The following is a 21,464-nucleotide window of genomic DNA, read 5'->3' as shown; positions in this document are numbered from 1 at the left end:
TTATTTCATCCTGAAAAGGACAACTTGTTGTTCAATTTAGTATCGAATAAGAAGCCGATTACTTGCGTTATCACTGACAGTGCTAACAAAGTATTAGTTGTGATAAAGTAAACGGTGAAATGCTGATATAACACTCAAAACTAAACGGCTCATGTGTTGTCAAAATCAGTCAACTTTTCATTGAATGCATTTACTAGTGCTACTATCGCACAGAGACTGCATTTCACTAAAGTGCCTCAATGCATCAGCCGCTACCGATGCTGAGATCCACTGCAACTAATTCGCTATCCATAGCCATGTCACAGTTGTGGCCACTATACGCTGTCATTGGTATCCACTGTCCCTGCATCAGCTGGCCCAGCTGCTATCGTTGCTGGAATCCGCTGCAACTCGTGCTCTATCCATTGCTACACCACAGCTGTGGCCGCTTTCCACCATCGCTGGTATCCACTGCACTGCTAGTGCTGCTGCTAAGGGAGGACGACTGCTAGAAGTAAGTCGCTGTCTAGCAGTATTATGAGCGGCTTCGGCTAGGCCAAATAGCATGTTTTCAATTGCAGGGTATATGATTCTGTCGACCGTGCTTGGGAAGCAATCATATAACGACCAATCAGAGGTCGAATTTTCCGTTTTGACAAGGCTTGACTGTTTTCAATAGTACAACAGTGTGAATAATAAAATTACAATTATCTTCTTTTGGGAAGAATCTTAGAAGATTTTCCAATCTATTGCTGCAAGAACGAAGGAAATCCATCGAAAACCAGCCGATTTATTAGCATTTGAAATTGGACATATTTTTCACTTTTTTCGGTTTTAGATTTTCATTTTACCTCCCTATGAAGCCGAACTTCCTGAGAGAAGTATTCTACTTCAAAAAGTACAAATACGGGCGTAGTAAGAGATCCGACTTGGATCTTCACTAATATCAATTACTAAAAGATCCAAAAGTGCACAAGGAGTTATGACGGTTTTGCGTGAAGCATAAGAACAGCTGCTCAATGTCGAGAGTAAGTAGTGTAGTGTGAGCTTAGTTCTACTTTTGAAACCGTTCTGGATTAAGTTTAGAACATATTTGTTGAGGCATATTGTTTGTGCGGAGTGTACAATTAAGATGGGTCAATGAATGAATCATAATCAATGATGGATGACACGTTCGATTTTAAGTATAATAAAGATGCAGACTCTCCGGTAACCCTCAGACGGTAAAATTATCGCCTGCAGGAGGAATTGTGCATAATGGTGATAAAAGCATTAAAAACATTCAAGTATTTTCCAAGTGAATGGCATCACTTACGAAAAATTCAACAGGGATCATCGCGGTGGATGAGGAAGAAGAGTAAGAAGCCAGATGTCGCCTCTTAGGCCTGTACACGCTCGTAAATAATAACTAATGAACTGAGCAACACTGACTCAGTTTAGAACGATGTTCGTAGACGTCAAAAAATGAGTAGAAGTCCTTTTTGATTTTGAGTTACTTTGACTCACTTTTTGGGTTCTCTTCATATAACTTCTTTCTGAGTAACGTCGCATATAACGACGTCCATTTTGAAAGATGATAACGATGTGCTTCAGTTTGTGACATATGTTTTTTAATTGTGTGCGCCTCAGAAGGCATTATAACTGTTTACTTTTATTACAAGGTAATTATTGATGAACATGTGGTGTCGTTTATTGACCGTAGCGGATTTCTAGCCAGTAATGAAACTGAACTGTACCCAAAAAATGAGTAATGTCGTACTCAAATTTTGAGTAATAATGACTCATTTTAAAGACGCCTAGTGTTACTCAGTTTTGAGTATTTGTGGAGTTACTCAATTTAAGAGTTGTTCCACTTTTTACGAAAATGCGTCAAATGTTACTCATTTTAGAGTTATTATTTACGAGCGTGTAGTACACTCTTTGACCAAAAACATCATATTAAGAAGACTGGCATCTCTGGATCTATCCCATATAAACGACAAGCGTCAAATCAAACAGCGCACTCCATCTATTAAAGGTGGAAGGTTGCTATGAAAGTGCTGGTAATCCCATCGCTGCGAAGACAGAGTGTGCGTATGTGGTGGTCCAGTTCGGCTTGCGCTCGCATCGCCAGCACACACACTAGCATGCGTCAGTTCCACTTTTACTCAACAGACTGCACTGCCGAAACTGTCGCTCAATCTCAGGCAGAGTTCCCAGTCTTCTTGATATGATGTTTTTGCTATTAGGTTGCAATCAGTTCGGCCTTTAGTAATTCTGCCTTTTGACGTAGCCCCGAATTTCAACCCTGTTCATTCTTTGCCTTTTTTCTCCAGTTTGAATTGTTTTTTTTTTTTTTCTAGTTTGACGTTTCCACCCACCATTTGTATTTCTCCCTGCCAACAACAACACAAAGAGAAGGTCCTGTATAATCTGTCTGGAAGTTTGCAATAGAAGTTGGGTGTTGTCTGTACGTTTGCAAAGTGATAATCGATAGTCTCGGCAGTTCTTTCCATCAGTTCCGTTCATTCAACAGCCTAACCATTGAGCGACAAAAGTCTTTCGATATGGCCGAGCTAAAGTCGGAGCTCGATAGTGACGCTGATCAAAACTATTCCCTTGCTAGTAATGCCGATCCTAAAAATATGCAGGAGCTAACAATTTACGTGAGTCAATAATGATAGCAAGTTTCGAGTATTTATACTATAAATAGTATCTCATTTTTAGGTCCAAAGCATACTTCAAAATGTACAGGACAAGTTCCAGTCTATGTCGGATCAGATAATCACCCGTATTGATGATATGGGGAACAGAATAGACGATCTGGAAAAAAGTATTGGAGATCTGATGCAGCAGGCCGGCGTTGAGGGTCAAGAAAAATGAAAAATGCAACTGCAAAGTAAGCATGTTTATTCCAAATTACTTTATTTTTAATTTTAAATAACTTTTTGTTGGGCACGACTTTTAAAAATGCTTAAAATCAGTAAACAATCCAAATAATTGCACTTGGAAAAGGTTTTAATTGGCACAATCAGTCAGAATAAGTCGACGAGAAAAAAGTTATCGATTTAACAGGCGCATTTTTATTTACATCCTAAACAAAAATCAGGGGTGGCACGAATGAAGTAAATGAAATATAAATTACTGCTGCTCAGTCCATTCTTCAGGCGAAGTCATAGCTTCATGTTCCGAACGATTCCATTGATCGATTTAATAAAATATGTTGTCACAGGGGTTCGAATATTGATTGGTAAGCTGGAAGGTTCTTCAGAGTTCTGTGAAATGTGTCTTTTGAAATTATTAGCTTATAAACTTTTTTGGTATTTTTTTAGTAATCTTTTAGCTTTATAACAGTTACTTTTCGATCGACCTTAGGGTTAACCTTTGCAATCTGTGGGCGTGGCTTTGCTTCCTGTTCGTCAGAATCCGTCCCGGTGTCTGTATCGTCGTCATCGCTGTCACTATCCACTGTAGAGGATTTCGATTCATCATCCGAAGGCTTGTGTTTCATCAAGTCCTGTTTATTAAATATATTGAAGTGAGTTGTTAATTAAAATAATGATATCTATTACCAATGATTCCATCGATCGTTGTTTGGAAGCCTCGTTAGTTTTGCGATTGCGACTGGCGGGTTTCGGTGGTTCCTGCTGTTCAGAACCCTCAGCGACGGCTGTTCCTTCAGCCTGTTTTTCCTGCTCTTGGGATGAATTTAAAGACGTTGAGCTCAAACTCTTATTTCTTCGATTTCCGCTCGAAGCTGCAGCAAACATCGAACTCAGCGCACCCATAGATTGCGATTTAATTCGCTGAAGGAAATATCGGTCGGATTGTTCATCTTGCTGAAGAAATTTCTTGAATTGCTGAAATTTATTAAAAATAACAAAAAAGTCATTCGACGCTCATCGTTTTAACGCGTGTTTAGTAAGCAACTATTTACCCTATTTTGCCGTTTGATTTCTTTGTGTACTCCCTTGCGAGCAGCAATATCCAAAAAAAAGTAAATGGACATGAATGGTATTAAGAATTTCTATGTAAGCAAGTACAGGTCGGACTTGATTATCCGGAACACCAAAAAAATTTTCATTCCGGATAATCGAGTTCGCCGGATAATCAAATCACAGAAAAAATATTGAAATTTGCGATTAACGAACATAAAATAAATATTTCCTTTTTTATTTTACTTGTATAATGAAGTGCGCGTAACAGGAAATTATTTTTGAGGCGAAAAGGGGTTAAATCTTGAGGAGCAAAAAAAAAATTGGCCATTGATTATTTTCATTTAATTCGAACATGTCCCAAACATGCCAGAAGGGATGGTAAAGGCAAAATTTCGGAATAAAAATTAAAAACGAACACTAAAAAATATATATTTCCGGATAATTGAGTCCGACCTGGAGTTAGAATACTTCTTGAAATTTCATAGCATGTGAAATGCGAGAAATCAGAAATTAAAAGTAATTATACAAAAACGGGTTGATGGTTTAACATTGCGGCTTCTGCAAAGTTATACAATATTGCAATACCTATCTTAAAATATATTCATTAAAAAAATTTTATCGATTCATAGAACTTTGCCCAAGACAATATTCCACGCATCATTGATTTTAAATAAAAAACGGCGTCTCTTAGATAAATAATAAATCAAATCAAAAATATTAATAATGTAAAAAAATGGTTTTTCGCATGGTATGACATCGCATAGTATTTCCGTTTATCAACTGTTAGAAGATTGAAGGCGTGTTTAGCAATCCTTAGATATCTTTTGTTTCTAGAAATCAATTAAAATAATATAATTGAAATAAATAGGTTATTAATGCCTATTAATAAAGAGGAGCTGCGTAGCCGCAAGGTTACAGAGTCCGCTTTGTCAAGCAGATGGTCGTGGGTTCGAATCTTAGTAGAATCAGGCCATTCGATGTCAAAAAGGACTTTTAAGCATGGGTTTATTCTCAGGCTCCCCACCAGTTACCCTTCCTTTACGCTGAAATCTATAATACATTTGCGTGACTTTCTCTTTACAAAAAATAAGTCCCGCTTATCAATAATACTGGCCAGAAGGACGCACGACGAAACTTCTCCAGGGAATTATAATTGGCGATATTTGGCAGGAGGAAGGAGGCTCGGTATAGAAGAGCAGTAAGCGTGTAAAAGGAAGGGTAATACATTACACACAAGCACTGATCAAAAATAATAATAAGCATGCCACTTCTCAATAGCGGTATTGCTAATAATAGAAGTGCGGGATACAGCAGACACCCGGGCATATCTCACAATAGATCAACGATTCTGGTCGCAGTGAGGAAGTCCATACAGGAAAAAAAATGCCTATTGACTAAATAATTTTTTTTCCAAGTAAAAATGTTCAGACGAATTGTAAAGATAGAGTGTCTGTACAAGTGCTTCATGTATGAATTGTTCGAATTCTGCCTTCTTAACAAAATATAGCCTAATGAGCATTCAAAGAGCAAAAGAGCGAAACCAAGCATGAGGCGTCAACTCGTTTTACATAAATCAACTCACCTGATAGTCTCGGTTTTCGTCAATATCCGAGATGTCCTGATAAGTTGCGGACAGTACTTCGATGGCATTTGTATGAAACTTCAGCTCAATCATTACGAAATCCATTAGAAGGCTTTTTAAGCCCGCCAGTTTTTGCTTCTCGAATCTGCCAACAATTTCTTCCATCTCTTTCAGGTTTTTCGAAAGCTCCAGATTGGATTTAATCAATTCGGCATCTTTGGCCGTCTTTTTTCCCCTAACATTTCGCAACCTGGCTTGGTCCAGTTGCTTTCTTCTAGTGAGCTCCTTGTCGCGCGACAGGATCGTATCCTTCACACTATCCTTGCAATGCTTGCAGACAATTTCATACTGGGAAAGCTCCGAAACAATACGATTCTCTAACCGCTTTACCTCTAAATCTTGAAAATCGCCAATCAACGTTATTGCTTTGGACAGGCTGGACAATCCGTTTGCTAGTGATTTGTTGTACTTTTCCGTTTCGGAATAATCCTGGGTAACGTGGGCCAATTCATCCGACTTGTCACGTAATCGCGCTACCTTTCTCGTAAACTCGGCAAATGCTCCGCATAAATCACTAAAATGTTTCTCAACGGTACTGATTCGTTCCAGGATGAACTTCGATTGTTCCTCGCACAAGATTGTGCCCGTGTTCGCACTTCGTAACATGTTTATTGGTACTAAGTGGCCAATGTTTCGCTACTCGTGAAAAATCAATAACAATGCAACACTCAGCTGGTTCGACAGCGTAACTGTTTACACATTGGGGTTGCTTAGTAACGATCCACATGAATCAGTTGAGTTCAGTTGAACGAAAGTTGCAAAATATTCAGTTAGTTTTTTTTTGGGTATAACTTACGCACATCTCCAAACAACAACTAAAAATCAGTTATTTAATCTACAAAAGTTTACGTTAAATAATTACCAACATCACCGCATTATAAGCATTTCATTCCGTTGAATAATATTGCTTCCAGCAAGTAGTTATGAGTGCTCCGGAGTGCACAACCATCAAACAAAACCCAGTATAACCTTTGGAGCATTTTGTTTTCAGGTTGAGTAATATTTTCATATCCGTTCAAAGTTATGAGCGCTACCTACTAGGAAAAAAAACACAGCAGGTGGCTTTTCCTGGCAGTCGGCACGATGGGAAGCCTTCATTCGCGCTATAAAACTAAAGGTTGACTGGTGCCTATATCGGCATGCCGCCGTCGGGGCCCTACAATGTTGGTACATATACTAAATATGTCTGTTGCTTTAGCACCAAAGTTCTACAGCTCTAAACAAAAAACTAGCTGTTTTCACCAGATGCGATAACGGCCGATGGAACAAGTTGGCACACACTGTTAACTTTGGATGCATAATAACCAAAGATTTTCCATTATTTGTATGCTAGGGAAAAATATATCTACAACTTTATCAATTCAGCCGTTGTATATCTGACCTTTACAACGCTCAGCACTTTTCTTCGGTTGTTATGCTGGTGATGAATTGCGACGAATCAACCTTATCAAGCAGTGATGCGATTGACGCATTAGGTTGCTCTTGGGTTTAGTTCTCAGGAAGAAAACGCATATCGTTAGCATCATGTATTTGTCGCATTACGAAGCTGTTGGAAAGTGAAAGCCAAATTTTTACCTAATCCCTTTGAACAGTTTCTGTCTGTTCAAAGCGTAGTTTCAGACTGATATTAATTTCCTGTCTTCACAAACGGACGTTAAAGGTTGTGAAAGTCTAAACTCCGGAAATCAAATCACAATGAACTATGGTACAGTTCTATTACCGTCAGGGGCGCTAAAAAATATTAAGGTATTTGTTCAAACCGTTTACCGACAAAAAATCTAGAAGTGAAAAATATAAATAAACTGAACCAGAAAAAAAAACGAACACCAAAATGTTTCTCAATATCCCAATTTTCTTTTCAATCATTCAAGTTTATGACTCGTCGACTTAGAGGTTTCACTACTTGTCGATATTCTTAGAATATTTTCGGTTTAGACAACTTTTCGGCTTGTTGACATTTCCATATTCATTTTTTTTATTTAAGTGTTGTCCTTCATTTTCCAATCCTTATGGTAGACTGTCAGTGTTGATCTGACGCTAGAACAGTTGGCTGCGAAGTCTTGGAAGGCTTTTAACACTTATAGTCAATTTTTGGTTATTTTGCCCGAATTTACACAAGAAAAGGCTGATGTGTCCATTTTTCGGGTACCAGTGCCACTGATATTGGTAACGCGTCAAATGTATGGTAGCTGACAGTCTTACCATCCCCTGATGTCGAATGAACAGAAGGTCAAATTCCGAAACAGAATGGTAGTACCTGGACTTTGCTTTGCTTATTTTTGATATTATCGATGTTGTCGATGTGTTGCTTTGACAAGCCATGCACCAAAGTCTCCGCCTACCAACCACACTGGTGGCCTGGGTTCGAGTCCCAACGCCGACATAACGATGGTTGTGGGGTGGCGTGGTCCACTCACAACCAACCCAACTGTTCTAGATTTAATACTAGCCGACTCCGGAAGATTCACTGAGACGAAAAATCTCATTATCGCATGAGGAAGTAAAGCGTTGGCGCTGGTCCCTTAACCAACGCACAGTGGGGCGTCTCCATACTGACAATGCTGGCCAAGAAGAAAAATGTCTTCAAATCGAGGAAAATGCATGGTTTATACATAATTTTGGGATGCTAAGCCCGAATTTGATATTGTTTTTGCATGAAAATGCGTATTTTTGATGCCGGAGGAATTTTTATACTTTATATATTCTATAATAAGGAAAATTTTAAATCGGTTTCAATATTTCAATATTTTGGCCGTCCCAGCTGGTCTCGAGGTACGATGCTGGCCTAACAAGCCAGTCGCCGTAGGTTCGAGTCTTGACTCGGGAGAGACTGTAGGAGTGTCAGTAGGATCGTAGCGCTAGCCCCGAAATTGTCCGCTACACTTAACGGCTGCGAAGTCTGTGTATAGAAATAGAAGGTCAAGTTCCGAATCGGAATGTAGCACCAAACTTTGCTTTTTTGCAATATTTCAGAACATAAAATGTATGATTCTTGAAAGATTTATGCCAGGAAAAACCCATAAAAATATTAATCAGTTATTGAGAAAATAAAATAATCAATTGAAAAATATGTTTCGTGTTGTATATCACCTATGACTCGTTTTCTTTAAAATGACTATAATACAATGCTTCTTTTTATCGCATTCTTACTTTTTCCACTTCCACCTTCATCTTAATTTTTGTGTTCATTTTCAATAAAGTTTTATTATCATCAAGAAGAGTTTTCAAGTTGCAGTTTCTAACGTCAAAATAACAATTGATTATTTAGTCTGTAGAAATTAGCAGGAGATTTATTATGTCATGGTTCTGTTCCCTAGCACAACACCCGAACAGTTTTATTATCTGCTAAAAATGAGGTTATCGCATAATCAAACTTAAAAAAAATATTTTAAATTCTATTTTTATATCCTTTCTATAAATTTTTTTACAGTGTATACTTTTATCGGAAGTAAAAAACTGCTATTTTCAACTCTGCCGATGACGTCATACCGATCAAACAAACCGTCCTGGCTCTAAAACTATTTTTGTTCATTAATACCATTTTTACACAAGTTTACTTTTTTTAAAACGTATATCCACGGCCTAACAATAGATTTTTAGGCAAAAAACCTTAAGTCCCGTTGCCACAAAACAATAGCGCATTGACTGGTTGCCAGCCGAAAGGTTGGTTTTTGATTATTTCTATGACTGGTCGCGCACTATCAAAACAGAAAGGGGTGCAAAATATTGTGTAATTATACTGTAATAGACACGTTAAAGAAATTTTTCAATTATTAAATAACTTGGTAGTAAAACTACGGTGGGCGGTCTTACCCTGTTTACCCCTACTACGTCAAAAGGATTACACTGACACGTCTTTCCATAACAGCAGATGGACGAGTTAGGAGTTTGGTACTAAATGTTCCGTAATCTCGTTTGGCCGTATATACCATCACATCAGCGTGAGATGTCATTAAAAGATTTGGGATTGCTACCCGATTCAGAGCTGAGCTTCATACACGGTCTCTTGAATATCAAAATGACACACATAGGATTGAACCCGCTCATCGGAAATTTGTTCACCATGTGTCACAGTGTATTTTTTCTCTCAAGCCACTCTCTTACAGTTACAATGCTTTGAATGCTTTTAAATGAAAGCATAGGGTTCATATTCTAGTAATGGACTCCTTAGTAGGTGTATGTCATAATTTAGATGTAAATGGCTCAAATTCTTTATATTTTCGCAGCATCATTCTTGTATTTGTTAAAAATATAATAAGTCTTTTACCCAATCTAAAAATAAATAAGTCTTTTACCCAATCTATTGAAAAATTCTGTGGTTGAGTTCAATTGTCAATGCCAAATATCAATAACTATTACCGATCTTTACGTGCGCATAATGAACCCCTTTTCCTATTACGGGCCCGGGGTTAACAATGCGTATAATGGACCCGGGTCCATAATACGCAAATTATAATATTTGGTCATGAAATGTAACTTTAAACATTTTTTAAATGTTTTCCCTTTCCTTTCCACTAAGGATATCGATGGTTTAGCTTAAAAGATTAGCCAAAAGAGCTAGTTAAAGCAAAAAATGGGTTGGGAGGCCAAAATTATCAAATTCATAGATACAGGTTTTGTTTGTTCGAATTTAAACAATAATATATGTATTAGGGTGGGGCAAAGTGATCGATTTTCCAGAACCAAGTTTTTTCGGTTCTTTTTGGGGCCCCAAACAACGCCAAACTTACCTGAAGTCGATTTGTTTTGTCTCCGCTTGGCGCATTGCATTTCAAATTTGTATGAAAATTTATATGGGAAAACCAACTTTTATGCATTTACCTTTCTAGAGAGCTCAATAATGCTCTAGTAATGCACTACATTATGTTAAAGTATAGTATTTTAGATGCCTAACAACTTTGCAAAAGACACTGAAGTGCTGGAATGTGCCTTAGAAGAGCTATAGCTGTTCAAAGTTGAGTATGGCTATTCAAATGCAGAAAATCTTGTTTTCTGCCAACATTACCAATGTACCAGAGTCAGAAGGATTTACATCAGAAGTAACCTGTCGTTATACACTCAGCTGGACCAAGCAAACAAATTTAGGTCAATATTCTAGGCGTAGTTAGAATCTACAACGTATTTCAGTCATCTAGCTGGCATCTCTATGTTATTTGCTTTGTTTCATCGCAGCTAACATCGCAGCGGATCCGCGATTTGCGGGCCCCATTGAAAAATGCTATGTAATGCGTATGAAAAGTGGCGGTGATATGCTATCTCGTTTACACACACGCTGAGATGTAAGTCCTCGAAACATGGCGGGATGCCAGCTAGCTGGTTTCAGTGGTTACTTCTGATGGAAAAATGACTGACGCCGGTACACTGGCAGTGTTTTCAGAAAACATGTATTTCAATATAAATTTCGACATAACCAACTTTGAACAACTCCAGTGTTTTTTGGGACACCCTAGCTCTTTAGTGTCTTCGGCCAAGTTGCTAGGCATCAAAAAAGCTACCACTTGAAGTGATGAAACCTATGGTTTGAGTCATTTTGAGCTGTTTAGAATGGAAAATGCAAAAAAGTTGGTTTTTCCATATAAATTAATGCAATGCGCCAAGCGGAGACAAAACCAATCGACTTCCGATAAATTCAGGATTGTTTGGGGCCCCAAATTGAACAAAGAAACTTGGTTCTGGCTTACTGCTATCAAGTTTCGTTTTTTTTTTACGTGGGACTACGTCTTTCTTCACTATACTAAGGTACCTTCTGTAAAAACTGGATTGAACATGTAACGTTTTTGGTTGTCAGAATGGAAGATTTTAGATGCTAATAGCGCTCAAACAACTGTTCCGATTTCAATAGTTAATATACCGTTGGAAAGCTAAAACATACAAGATTTGTATAACATGATAATTTTAGTTACCATTTTCTTATTACTCCGTGAAAATTGCGGGAAAGTTTGAAGGTTGAGTATCCACATACATTTTTCATACGTTTGGTATATTTCCCTAACGCAGACTTCAAAAACATAGACGAAATGAATTCACGCATTCAGTCATTGGCTAGCAATGCCACCCAATTGGCATCGCATTCATCACCCAACGTAAGCGACGAAGAAAGAAAGCAGAGATGCTTCCACGTGATTGGTTCTTCCCCCAATCACCCAAGTTTCCCACACTGAGTGACGCTATAAAAGGACATTCCGTGTTGAGAGAAGCTCATTCCCTGCTCGACCCTCAAAGCGAACAGTTCGGCTTCCCTTCGATCTGAGTTGGACCCCACCAGTGGTAATCTAATTCAGATATCGTTGTTGGAATACAGCCCGAAACTGGACGTGATCGGCACTGGAAACCATTGGAAGCTGTTGGAAGGGACCATTTGGAAGACTTGGAAGCCGTTTGGATGCTGCCGATAGTAAATTGTGTAGGTATAGTGTGTCGTATACCAAGTGTGTGTGTGTCTGTGTGTGTGTGTGTCTGTGTGTGTGTGTGTGTCTGTGTGTGTGTGTGTCTGTGTGTGTGTGTGTCTGTGTGTGTGTGTGTCTGTGTGTGTGTGTGTGTGTGTGTGTGTGTGTGTGTGTGTGTGTGTGAGTAGCGTGTGTGTGTGTGTGAGTAGCGTGTGTGTGTGTGAGTAGCGTGGGTGTGGGTGTGTGTGTGAGTAGCGTGGGTGTGTGTGTGTGTGTGAGTAGCGTGGGTGTGTGTGTGAGTAGCGTGGGTGTGTGTGTAAGTAGCGTGGGTGTGTGTGTGAGTAGCGTGGGTGTGTGTGTGTGAGTAACGTGTGTGTGTGAGTAGCGTGAGTGTGTGTGTGTGTGTGTGTGTGAGTAGCGTGTGTGTGTGTGTGTGTGTGTGTGTGTGTGTGTGTGTGAGTAGCGTGTGTGTGTGAGTAGCGTGGCTGTGTGAGTAGCGTGTGTGTGTGTGTGTGTGTGTGTGTGTGTGTGAGTAGCGTGTGTGTGTGTGTGAGTAGCGTGTGTGTGTGTGAGTAGCGTGGCTGTGTGAGTAGCGTGTGTGTGTGTGTGTGTATGTGTGTGTGTGTGTGAGTAGCGTGTGTGTGTGTGAGTAGCGTGTGTGTGTGTGAGTAGCGTGTGTGTGTGTGAGTAGCGTGTGTGTGTGAGTAGCGTGTGTGTGTGTGTGAGTATCGTGTGTGTGTGTGAGTAGCGTGTGTGTGTGTGTTTTTTTTGTTCATGGATTGTTGTGTATGGTATTTTACGTTTGGTGTGTGTTATATACTATGGCTATGGCAGAATTAAATCTTTACACCCACAATAGTCCCACGTCAAGCCTACGTTTGTGCACTCTAGCACATACCCTTCAACTTTTTTTCATATAACGATTCCATACGAGCAAAATCATTTCAAATCGCCTGGAAATACGCGAAAATTTAATCGACCATTTTTGATTTGAATGAAACTTTGCACATGTATTTGGCTTAGCAAACTGAGCATTTTTCACAGGTGGAGAGATTTTTTACACCCATGAGTTACATTCTAAAAGGACGTATGCCTTTTGGCATAGGTTTTATTCGAAGCATTGTAGCCCAGAAACCGTTGGTTGTATAGAAAAACTGTCTGAGAATGAGTTGTAGCGAATCGAAAATGCATCATAAAATAAATATACACTGTACAAACAAATTTTTTTGACCAGAAAAAATTAAAAACAAACGTTAAATTTCATTTTAAAAAATAAAGAGTTGAATTTTTTTAAATTTTTTTTTAAGAAACTTGACGTTAGTACGCAACTTTTAAAAAAAAGTCCAGGATGGAGAAATGAAAAATATTTTTTTATGGTAGATTAATTTTTTTATGAAAATTATAATTCAAACATTTTTCAAAATATTTGTATTCTGGTGATTTAGAAAGATGCAGAGAGTCATTTCGAATCAAAAAGCTCTTGGTAGTCAACATTCTCAAGGCATTGGTTTTCGAGTTATTTCTAATTTAAGCTCGAAAAATTATAATTATTGAGGAAAATACACGTTTTTCTTAATTTGTCCATGGTTCTCCAGCAAAAACCATACGTTCATTGGAATGCTTGATCAAAAATATACAATTCATTCTTTGACAACAAAACGATTGGGCGAACGGTTCTCAAGAAAAGATTTGAATGTACTAAGTGATATAAATATATATAAGAATCAAATATTTATTTTCGAGTTTCATTATCTTAGTAACATATTTTTTTATGGCATAGATACTTTACAGAACTAGTTTCACCTTATATTTTATATACATCATAAGTAAATGATTCGTCATCTTTTGAAAACAGCTTCGTTTGTATCTTAGTTTCTGAAATCGGAACAAAAGAGTAATACTTTTGTGTGGCAGCTATTATTATAGATTTTTTGAAAATATTGCTCCATTCTGTTACTCCTTGTTCATATTCTTCATATACATTTTTGATGAATTTTTATTACTTTTCTGATTAGACCAATCATACAATTCTTTTGCGCTTGTAATGAAAGACACCAGAGTCACACGACGTGGGTGTTTAGTTTACTTCCCTCTTATAGGGGGAGTAATCAATCTACATTAAAACTTAATAATTAATATTTTAAGCAAGCTCTCCGATAATGAAGATAACGTGAGCAAAATATCATACCTTCAAGCTTAATCCCACACGAAAATGTTTTTCACTACGTAGGGGTGTTTAGAAAGCTGATTTCTCACTTTTAGGGGTATGAATCATACAACGAATACTATCAAAATATAGGGATTGATATTCTAAGCATTTTCTCCGAAGATACTATGAGCGAAAAATCACGCTTTCAAGCTTAATTCTACGCGAAACTGTTTCTCATCACGTTGTTGAGTTTGCAACAGCAGCATGCTGCATCAGTGTTGCTGGAAAAATTCAATGTTGAGCCGTTCGTCAGACATTCGATCGGTTTAAGGTGAATAACTTTTTCTACAAATTTTGTAGCGCCTTACAGTCTTCAGAAGAATTATTCCCAGGAAAATTTTCTACAAATATCATGTATTGGTATATTTTTAGGAGCCAACGGGAAATTTCTAGAGAATAAGTTTTGAAAAAGTGGATTTTCCCATATAAAATCGTATGGAAACTTTAAAAATCGGGCGCAAATCAGGGGTTTCACCGATCGATCTGAAAAGTTACACAGTTGTTACAGGACCCATAAGGAACACGAAAAGTGCATTGGAGCTAGTACTTATTTTTTGTCCCACCCTAGTATACATACGTCGTCGTATGTTCGAATCCCGGCTCGGTTCAGACTGTTAGTGTCAGTAGAATTCTAGAGCTAACCCCGCAATTGTTGTGTACACTAACAGTTTGTCGTGAAGCTTGTGTATACTAAACAGAAAATCGAGTTCCGATAGCGGAATGTAGCACTCAAGGCTTCAGCTTAGTTGGAGAGCACTCCCTTGCTTTTCTAGTCCAAGTTTTCCCAAGAAGGTACTTTAGGGTTGAATAAGGTTCTACTTATGCAGCCTACATGCCTTCTTTATCGGAACGTGATTCTGGATCGCTAAAATACACTGTTGCACATCTCATTCTGTGTAATAACGGCCAGACTTATTAGTTTTCCCAATTTTGCTCACGAATATTCATTTCAACGCACTCGCGAACGACAGATTTTGTTTATAATTGAACAGAAATTAGGGGTAGCGTAGTAACCTAAGTTATGCTTTTAATGGACCCTCAGTGAATACCTACGGTATGACTGGACTTTTCGGCCTACTGGATTATTGATTTTGACGCAGGAATATATCTCCTACATCATTGTTGAAAAGAAACAAACATATGTGTTATTTATTACACATTTGTTTGCTTCTTTTATAAATACATTTATTGTACTTGGGTTAATAATCTGAACCCGGAAGATTCAATCATCCACAATGTATTGGAAATATAAAAGATGATTTACTACCTATTCCGTTAATTGTGAATGCCTCTGCACAAATCGAATGTATTACCATAAACTCGCTATTAACTATAACTATTTCTCATGAAAACAATTCATTATACTTTTTTAAAACAGTTCAAACCTAAAAATATCCGTGAAAGTATACAAGAGTTTCGCTATACCGGACTATGAGTTGTTGTACGATTTGATACCAAAATTCATGGATAGTTATAGTAAAAGGAGTGCGCAAGCTTTTTGAACTCATAATTTGAAAAGATTTTTTTTTAACAAAATTATTTTAAATGTTTTCATCATCCTGTGAACTTTTTCTTGTCAATTTTCCGCATCGTGAAAGCTTTGGGGTATTTTCACCGAGATGTCGATATTTTTCCGGATTTTGTCTAAGGAAGATGTGATATTAACAAATAAACTAAAGCCGTCATTATTTCGATTTCCTTTTTTATATTAATGTCTTAAAAATGAATGCATACAGTAACTATGTCTAGTAATACAGTGTAAATTAGTGTTTGTAACGCCTTACATTTATCTATATTAGCTTACATGGTACACCTAGGTAAAACTAGCTTCGTCTCCATATTACAGCTGCTGGTTAGGCTTTCTGTTCTCTCTTTCTTGTATTTTTATTTTTGACTCTGCTTTTCTCCACTAATTGGGTACGAATAATCTATCAACTTTGTAAAGTTTTCTGTTCTAGACCGGTTTGATAGAGTCTTATATTTAAAAACAATCTTCCGTACTTTCGATCGCAATTTAAGGAGTTTTTCACGCATAAGTCTTTTCTGCCGGAAGGTGAAAGCAATTCGATAAACAAACACACGTGGGATTCTAATTTCCAAATTCAAGTGGAGCTTATCTGTATTCACAGCCATATTTGATATTTGTTCGATTTGCATATGCAGCGAAGCGATTGAGATTGAGACCGTTTTCTTTTTCTTAAAGGTTGTATCGATTTTTTTTTGAAAGCATTTGGGGTATACGTTATGGAAGTCGTTTTTGGGGCAAATTAGGAATATGAATTAAATCTATGATCTTAATTTGCATTTTTATTCCTCTCGTAATCGGCTTGCGATCGCTCGGGCGTTAAAAGGAAATCGTGCAAGTCGATATAAAATCCAAAGCCAATAAAAATCTAGCAGGGGCGCGCTAAATAAGTCTTAAAGCGTCACGCACAGAAGTTATGGCGGCAATGGCCAGAAATTTGTTTTTTCTAATGTCGATTTTATCCACTTTTACTCTTGAACTGTCTTTAATGCACCACTCATTCCATCTTGATGGAGCAGACCCAGCGTTATGCCACAGTCAGGGAGATCGGATGCGGTTGCAAGCGCCATAAAAAAACGCATATTTCTGCCGATGACAGGTGGCGTTCCGTTAGACTTATACGTCAGATGGCTGCCCCAGCGCACCGTAATGGCAGATACTTGCAAACGCACAAATATGCCTGCAAATGGTTTATTGCATGTTCGTCATTAACTCGTTGCCTATAATTAGCCCTATGTCAGTGTTTTTTTAACTTTAATTGATAAAATTGATGGAGAAGAAAAATGTCGACTTTTACAATAATTTTGATTCGAATTTGTTGAGATGATTCATTTGATTTGATGAATGATTCAAGCATTGCACTCAGTACGAAAGGCAATGTTTTGACTGTATATCACATATTGCAGTCTGTATGCATTGAGCGTGTCCAATAAATCAAACAATACATTACTATTAGTTCGATAGACACAGTTCCAATCCGCGAAACTCAACATTATATATAATCGTGCGAGAAGATGATCGACAGAATAAATTGAATAAACTACTCATTTTTAGTTTAAAACATCACGAGTGAATTAGCCTGAAGCACGTGTATGTAATGAAAACATTATTTGGTGCAATATGGCTTGTGGATTTCCACCTCCGCTTTGTTTGATTTTCCGCGGCATTTGTAATGATAGCGGAACCACTAAACATCTAGTTTGTTACCGCGTGGTTTGAGTGTGCAGAAAAAAAAAACTACCAAGAGGGGAATTTTCCCAATACATTTTACATACTCCATTTCACGCAGAATACAGTCAGCTGAAGGATCACATGTCATTAATTTTATGGAGACACTGGTTTGCACCTTCCTTGGTACCATTCACTGGCACTGGCATGGGTGCATCCGATAGACACGGGTAACGCAACGATGACAGGATGCCAACTCCGATCGAGGGTGTATTGACGCCACAAGGGCGACAATTGTAGGAAAATTCTCCACCGCCTCAAAAAATACCAGCTGTGTGCCGGCTTTGTTTGCGCTGGATATACTGTCACGGAGGAACGGTGCTTTAGACGCTGTTTGTTGGTGAAATGAGCCAACATGTGTTTGTTGAAGCTGTTAGACAGCACGACCCTTGCCTTCAACAAGGAGGTGTGCCTACTTACGGCATAACAATAATCAATTAAACGAAAGATAAACAAAGCGCAACGCTGGTTTGTAAATATCCAAAGAGTTAGATGGAAATGGATACTCCCAGCAGTCTATTTGTAACATAAGAAAACAAGATGTGGTTTTGGCACTCATCGATGAAAACCTGTTCAGATACAACCTTTAATTTTTAGCTGAGCACTGAGCTACAGTGAACTTTGCGTTTGGAAAAGTTCCCTCTACCTACATGCTAACGTTTACGATGAAGACCTAATAATTGAGAGAAAATGAATGTTCCACATCGAAAATTTAAAGTTCCTTTCCGTCTGTACGAAACAATTGTTCGGCTATAATTATTAATGACACTCAATTACGTTATTTTTTCTAATATCATATACATCTAGCTACGGACTACTTTATCTAAAACAATAAAGTAGCTCCGAACGTATGAAAAGTTTTAGTGATTTCGGTTTCACAGTGCACATTAGATTAGTACCAGTTGGATGGGGTTGAGTATGCTTCGGGGTGCGATTAGTGTCTACGCTACGGTATGTGTGCTGCCGCTTGTCGGCGCTCTCTATAGAATGCTAAATTTAAATCACATTTCTGTTCATTCCACCGAAGTTGAACCGGGATCTGTTCGAATGCTTCGTTCTGCTGAATTCCTTCGCCACCAAGCTGACTAAATTCTCTACCGCCAGCCAGTCAGTCGTTGATGAAACCGTGCTATCGATACTCCCGCCGCTACTAATACCGGTTAGTGGAGCTTCCGTAGAGTACATCGTACCGCGAGAATAAGAAGACAGAAAAAAATCACCTTAACTGCTATCCTCGGCCGTTGTCGATGTCGGTCATAGCGATGCCGTCGCAGTAAATGCCTGTCGTCGTTTCATCACCCGGGTTTTGTGCAGCTCTCCTTTGTGACAAGGCACTACCGTGCCCTGGCTGACCGCGGCCGAAGGCTGCCGGGTGCCATTGTTTCCGATGAGGGTACCTGTTGGGAGCAATGGCAGTAATTAGCAAATCTATTCTCTCTTTCGCTGTCGCTTTGTGACATTATTGGTGGAAGTTATTTTTTCACTTACCGAACATTTTGCTAACGGAAAACTTTCTCGGTTTCACTGGGCGGGCGCGGGATTCGATCAGTAGACGTTCGAATGCTTTGTACAGGGCGGGGGAATTATCGGCAACGGAAACCTCGCAGAAGCCAATCGCATGCGAAGCGGCCAAGGTGGCTCCTTCCGTTTCTTGAACCTGAAATAGCAGGAAAAAAGGCAATGAGTACAGGCGAAAACAAAGTTTTCTTTGGTATATGGTACGGAGAATTGGCCTTGGTTTTATATGTTTGTGCTGCTAAGACTGAGAAGCCTACTTAGAGCAGAAGGATGGAATTATGCAGAACCCTTTCAAGACAATCAATTAACCGTCAACTCAAAACCGTTAAACAAAATTTAGATACGTTTTTTACCATTGTGAGAAATTTCAAATGGAACCTGTAGTTTTCATGTTATATTTGTTAATAAATGTGTAGGGATACCGCGACTATTCTCTAGCTGTGAAGAATGAAATGAGAGGCAAAGGTACTAATATTTTTCGTTTAAACCATGGAAAAAGCATTTCACCTTTGAGGCTGATGTTGAAGATTGCTGCTAAGAGTGCCGGTCGTATTTTCAACGCATCATTTTTGGTGGTAATTCGAGGAAAGCTATGCTAATGATGACCTCAAGCTCATTCTAAGAAACCCAAAAACCACAGAAAACTGCTAGAGGAGAAGCTAGCAAACCGATATTAAGTCGTCCGCCGAGGACCGTAGAAAAGCTTTAATCCAAAACGCTTCCGGAAGTCGCTAGGGACCGGGATAGGCGACGAAGCATCACCAGGATTCTGCCAGGGGGAAATTATGCCAACGGATGAGTAACTTTCGGTGTAAGTGGCGATGAGATTTTACATGATAAAATCTACTAATCCGATCAAATTAGCGTCGTCCAATATCGACCAATTTTGATTTGAATAAAGCTTTGCACACGTACTGGACATAGAATTGACGACATTTTTCGCGAGTGGAGCCATTTTTCAGGCAGGGAGTAATTTTCTCAAAAGGCGTATGTATTTTGGCATAGGTTTTAAGCAAGCACTGTGGCTGAGGCATTCCATGGAAAATAGGTTCGAAATAGTTCTCATGTGGACTCACGACTGACTAATGATAAAAATTTCTATATCAAAAAAACGGCTTGCTCGGTTGAAAAGGTGTCTTCCGGAAAGTTGTAGGTAAAACATTTGCGGTTCTAGAAAAAATATATACACTATGAAAAAAATTTGTTTTTCAGTGCCAAATTTTCATTTTTTTTAAATTAAAAAAACATATTCTTGGTAAGTTATTTGGGATTCTCTAGTACAGGCATAGATTCACTGAAATGTATGATCAACATAACAATTTAGTTCAGCAACAGTTAGTGTTTAATTTTCATGAAACTTTAATTTTTCAAACCGTATTTTAAAATATCCGAAAAACGAGTTCATTTGGAAAGTTAGTCTTCTAGAACTTTATGAGTGAAATGGCTATTAAAAGGCATACTTAAATGACATAGCATTTTTTATGATTTACACCCCCCCCCCTCCCGCCTCTCGTACCACTTGGTCACACAAAATCTCATCCCACTCTAAAATACGTAGCATTACGTTTACCCCCTCCTCCATAAAAAACGTACAAAAAATATTTGAGAAAAAATCGTTTGAAATTCATTTTATTTATTACTCATACACTTGTGATATCTCCCTGCTGGTCTCGAGGTAAGATGCTGGCCTTACAAGCCAGTCGTCGTATGTTCGAGTCCCGGCTCGGGAGAGACTGTTGGTGTCAGTAGAATCGTTGCGCTAGCCCTGCCATTGTCCTGTACACTTAACCAGTCAGTCGGCTGCGAAGTTTGTGTATAGTAAAACAGAAGGTCGAATTCCGATACGGAATGTAGCACCAAGGCTTCGCTTTTACACTTGTGACAGCATTTCATATGATATTAACTGCGGTCTGGGTGAATGTCATCTGCTTTGAAGAATTTGTCTTTTGATACGAGGAGGAAAGTTGTACGATCCATGTCTGTAAACACAGAAAAAATTCACGAATTCGCAAAAAAATAGACCGCAGCTCTTAGAGCTTTGAAGACAAATGAGTATCTTGTCACTTTCACTTCTGAAAAGCACGCGGAAACAACGATTTTTGATTTTTTTAAACGGATTGCAAGCAATTGTTTATGTGCTAGAAGCAGGCTTGTTATTCTTCTCAATCTGTTAAAAATCAGAGTTAATAATCACCACTCACTTCTTGCCCAGCATGAGCGCTGAGTGTAGCAATTTTTTTGCATTGTGCTGCGTTTCTGTTGCTTGCAGAGAAATAATACACCACAGCTGAGCGAGACAAGAGTAGTGAACCACTCTAATTAGCACACACAGAAATACACCGCGGTGATCACTGCTGAGATAAATTTGCTAGCATTCGAAGAGCAAGCGTGCGTGACGGGTGGCTGATTTTTTTTTTAGTTTCGAGATACAAAGCAAACAACGCAATCTACTTTCCTACCTAGATGCTTCCCTCATTTGACATATGCTTGAGAGGCACATAGTGAAAGCACTGCAGTGAGCTCTGTGTGTAGTTTTTGAGCGAAATGTCCTTTCGTATGA

General features: G+C 38.5%; 3 protein-coding genes across 5 annotated transcripts in view; 1 reads left to right on the top strand and 2 right to left on the bottom strand.

Annotated features, from left to right (window-relative positions):
• Window positions 1-2,326: 2,326 nt before the first annotated feature.
• On the top strand, window positions 2,327-3,124 carry LOC129728000 (heat shock factor-binding protein 1). Its single transcript, XM_055686343.1, has 2 exons — window positions 2,327-2,624; window positions 2,686-3,124. The coding sequence occupies exons 1-2, from the start codon at window positions 2,526-2,528 to the stop codon at window positions 2,839-2,841; spliced, it is 255 nt and encodes an 84-aa protein (XP_055542318.1). The 5' UTR covers window positions 2,327-2,525; the 3' UTR covers window positions 2,842-3,124.
• LOC129727999 (CBY1-interacting BAR domain-containing protein 1-B) lies at window positions 2,963-6,480 on the bottom strand. 3 transcript variants are annotated; one of them, XM_055686340.1, is made up of 6 exons: window positions 6,401-6,477; window positions 5,479-6,247; window positions 3,896-3,928; window positions 3,531-3,818; window positions 3,317-3,475; window positions 2,963-3,233 (listed from the first exon to the last, which is right to left on the bottom strand). In XM_055686340.1, the coding sequence occupies exons 2-6, from the start codon at window positions 6,142-6,144 to the stop codon at window positions 3,132-3,134; spliced, it is 1,248 nt and encodes a 415-aa protein (XP_055542315.1). In that variant the 5' UTR covers window positions 6,145-6,247; window positions 6,401-6,477; the 3' UTR covers window positions 2,963-3,131. The 3 variants fall into 3 exon arrangements, with proteins under 3 accessions (XP_055542315.1, XP_055542316.1, XP_055542317.1); XM_055686341.1 differs by lacking the exon at window positions 3,896-3,928 and having other exon boundaries at window positions 6,401-6,480; XM_055686342.1 differs by having other exon boundaries at window positions 2,963-3,475; window positions 6,401-6,474.
• A 9,350-nt stretch (window positions 6,481-15,830) lies between these two features.
• LOC129731042 (ras-related and estrogen-regulated growth inhibitor-like protein) overlaps window positions 15,831-21,464 on the bottom strand; it is a 42,823-nt gene continuing 37,189 nt past the window's right edge. The window contains exons 4-5 of the mRNA XM_055690758.1: window positions 18,875-19,043; window positions 15,831-18,783 (exon numbers count right to left, since the gene is read on the bottom strand). Of these exons, the coding sequence (XP_055546733.1) occupies window positions 18,641-18,783; window positions 18,875-19,043 (312 nt within the window). The 3' untranslated portion in view covers window positions 15,831-18,640. The remainder of the gene's footprint in view (window positions 18,784-18,874; window positions 19,044-21,464) is intronic.

Source organism: Wyeomyia smithii, chromosome 3, assembly GCF_029784165.1.
Source record: "Wyeomyia smithii strain HCP4-BCI-WySm-NY-G18 chromosome 3, ASM2978416v1, whole genome shotgun sequence".
NCBI lineage: Eukaryota > Metazoa > Arthropoda > Insecta > Diptera > Culicidae > Wyeomyia > Wyeomyia smithii.
Note: the sequence above shows the minus strand (reverse complement) of the source record. Positions and strands in the feature narration are given on the sequence as shown.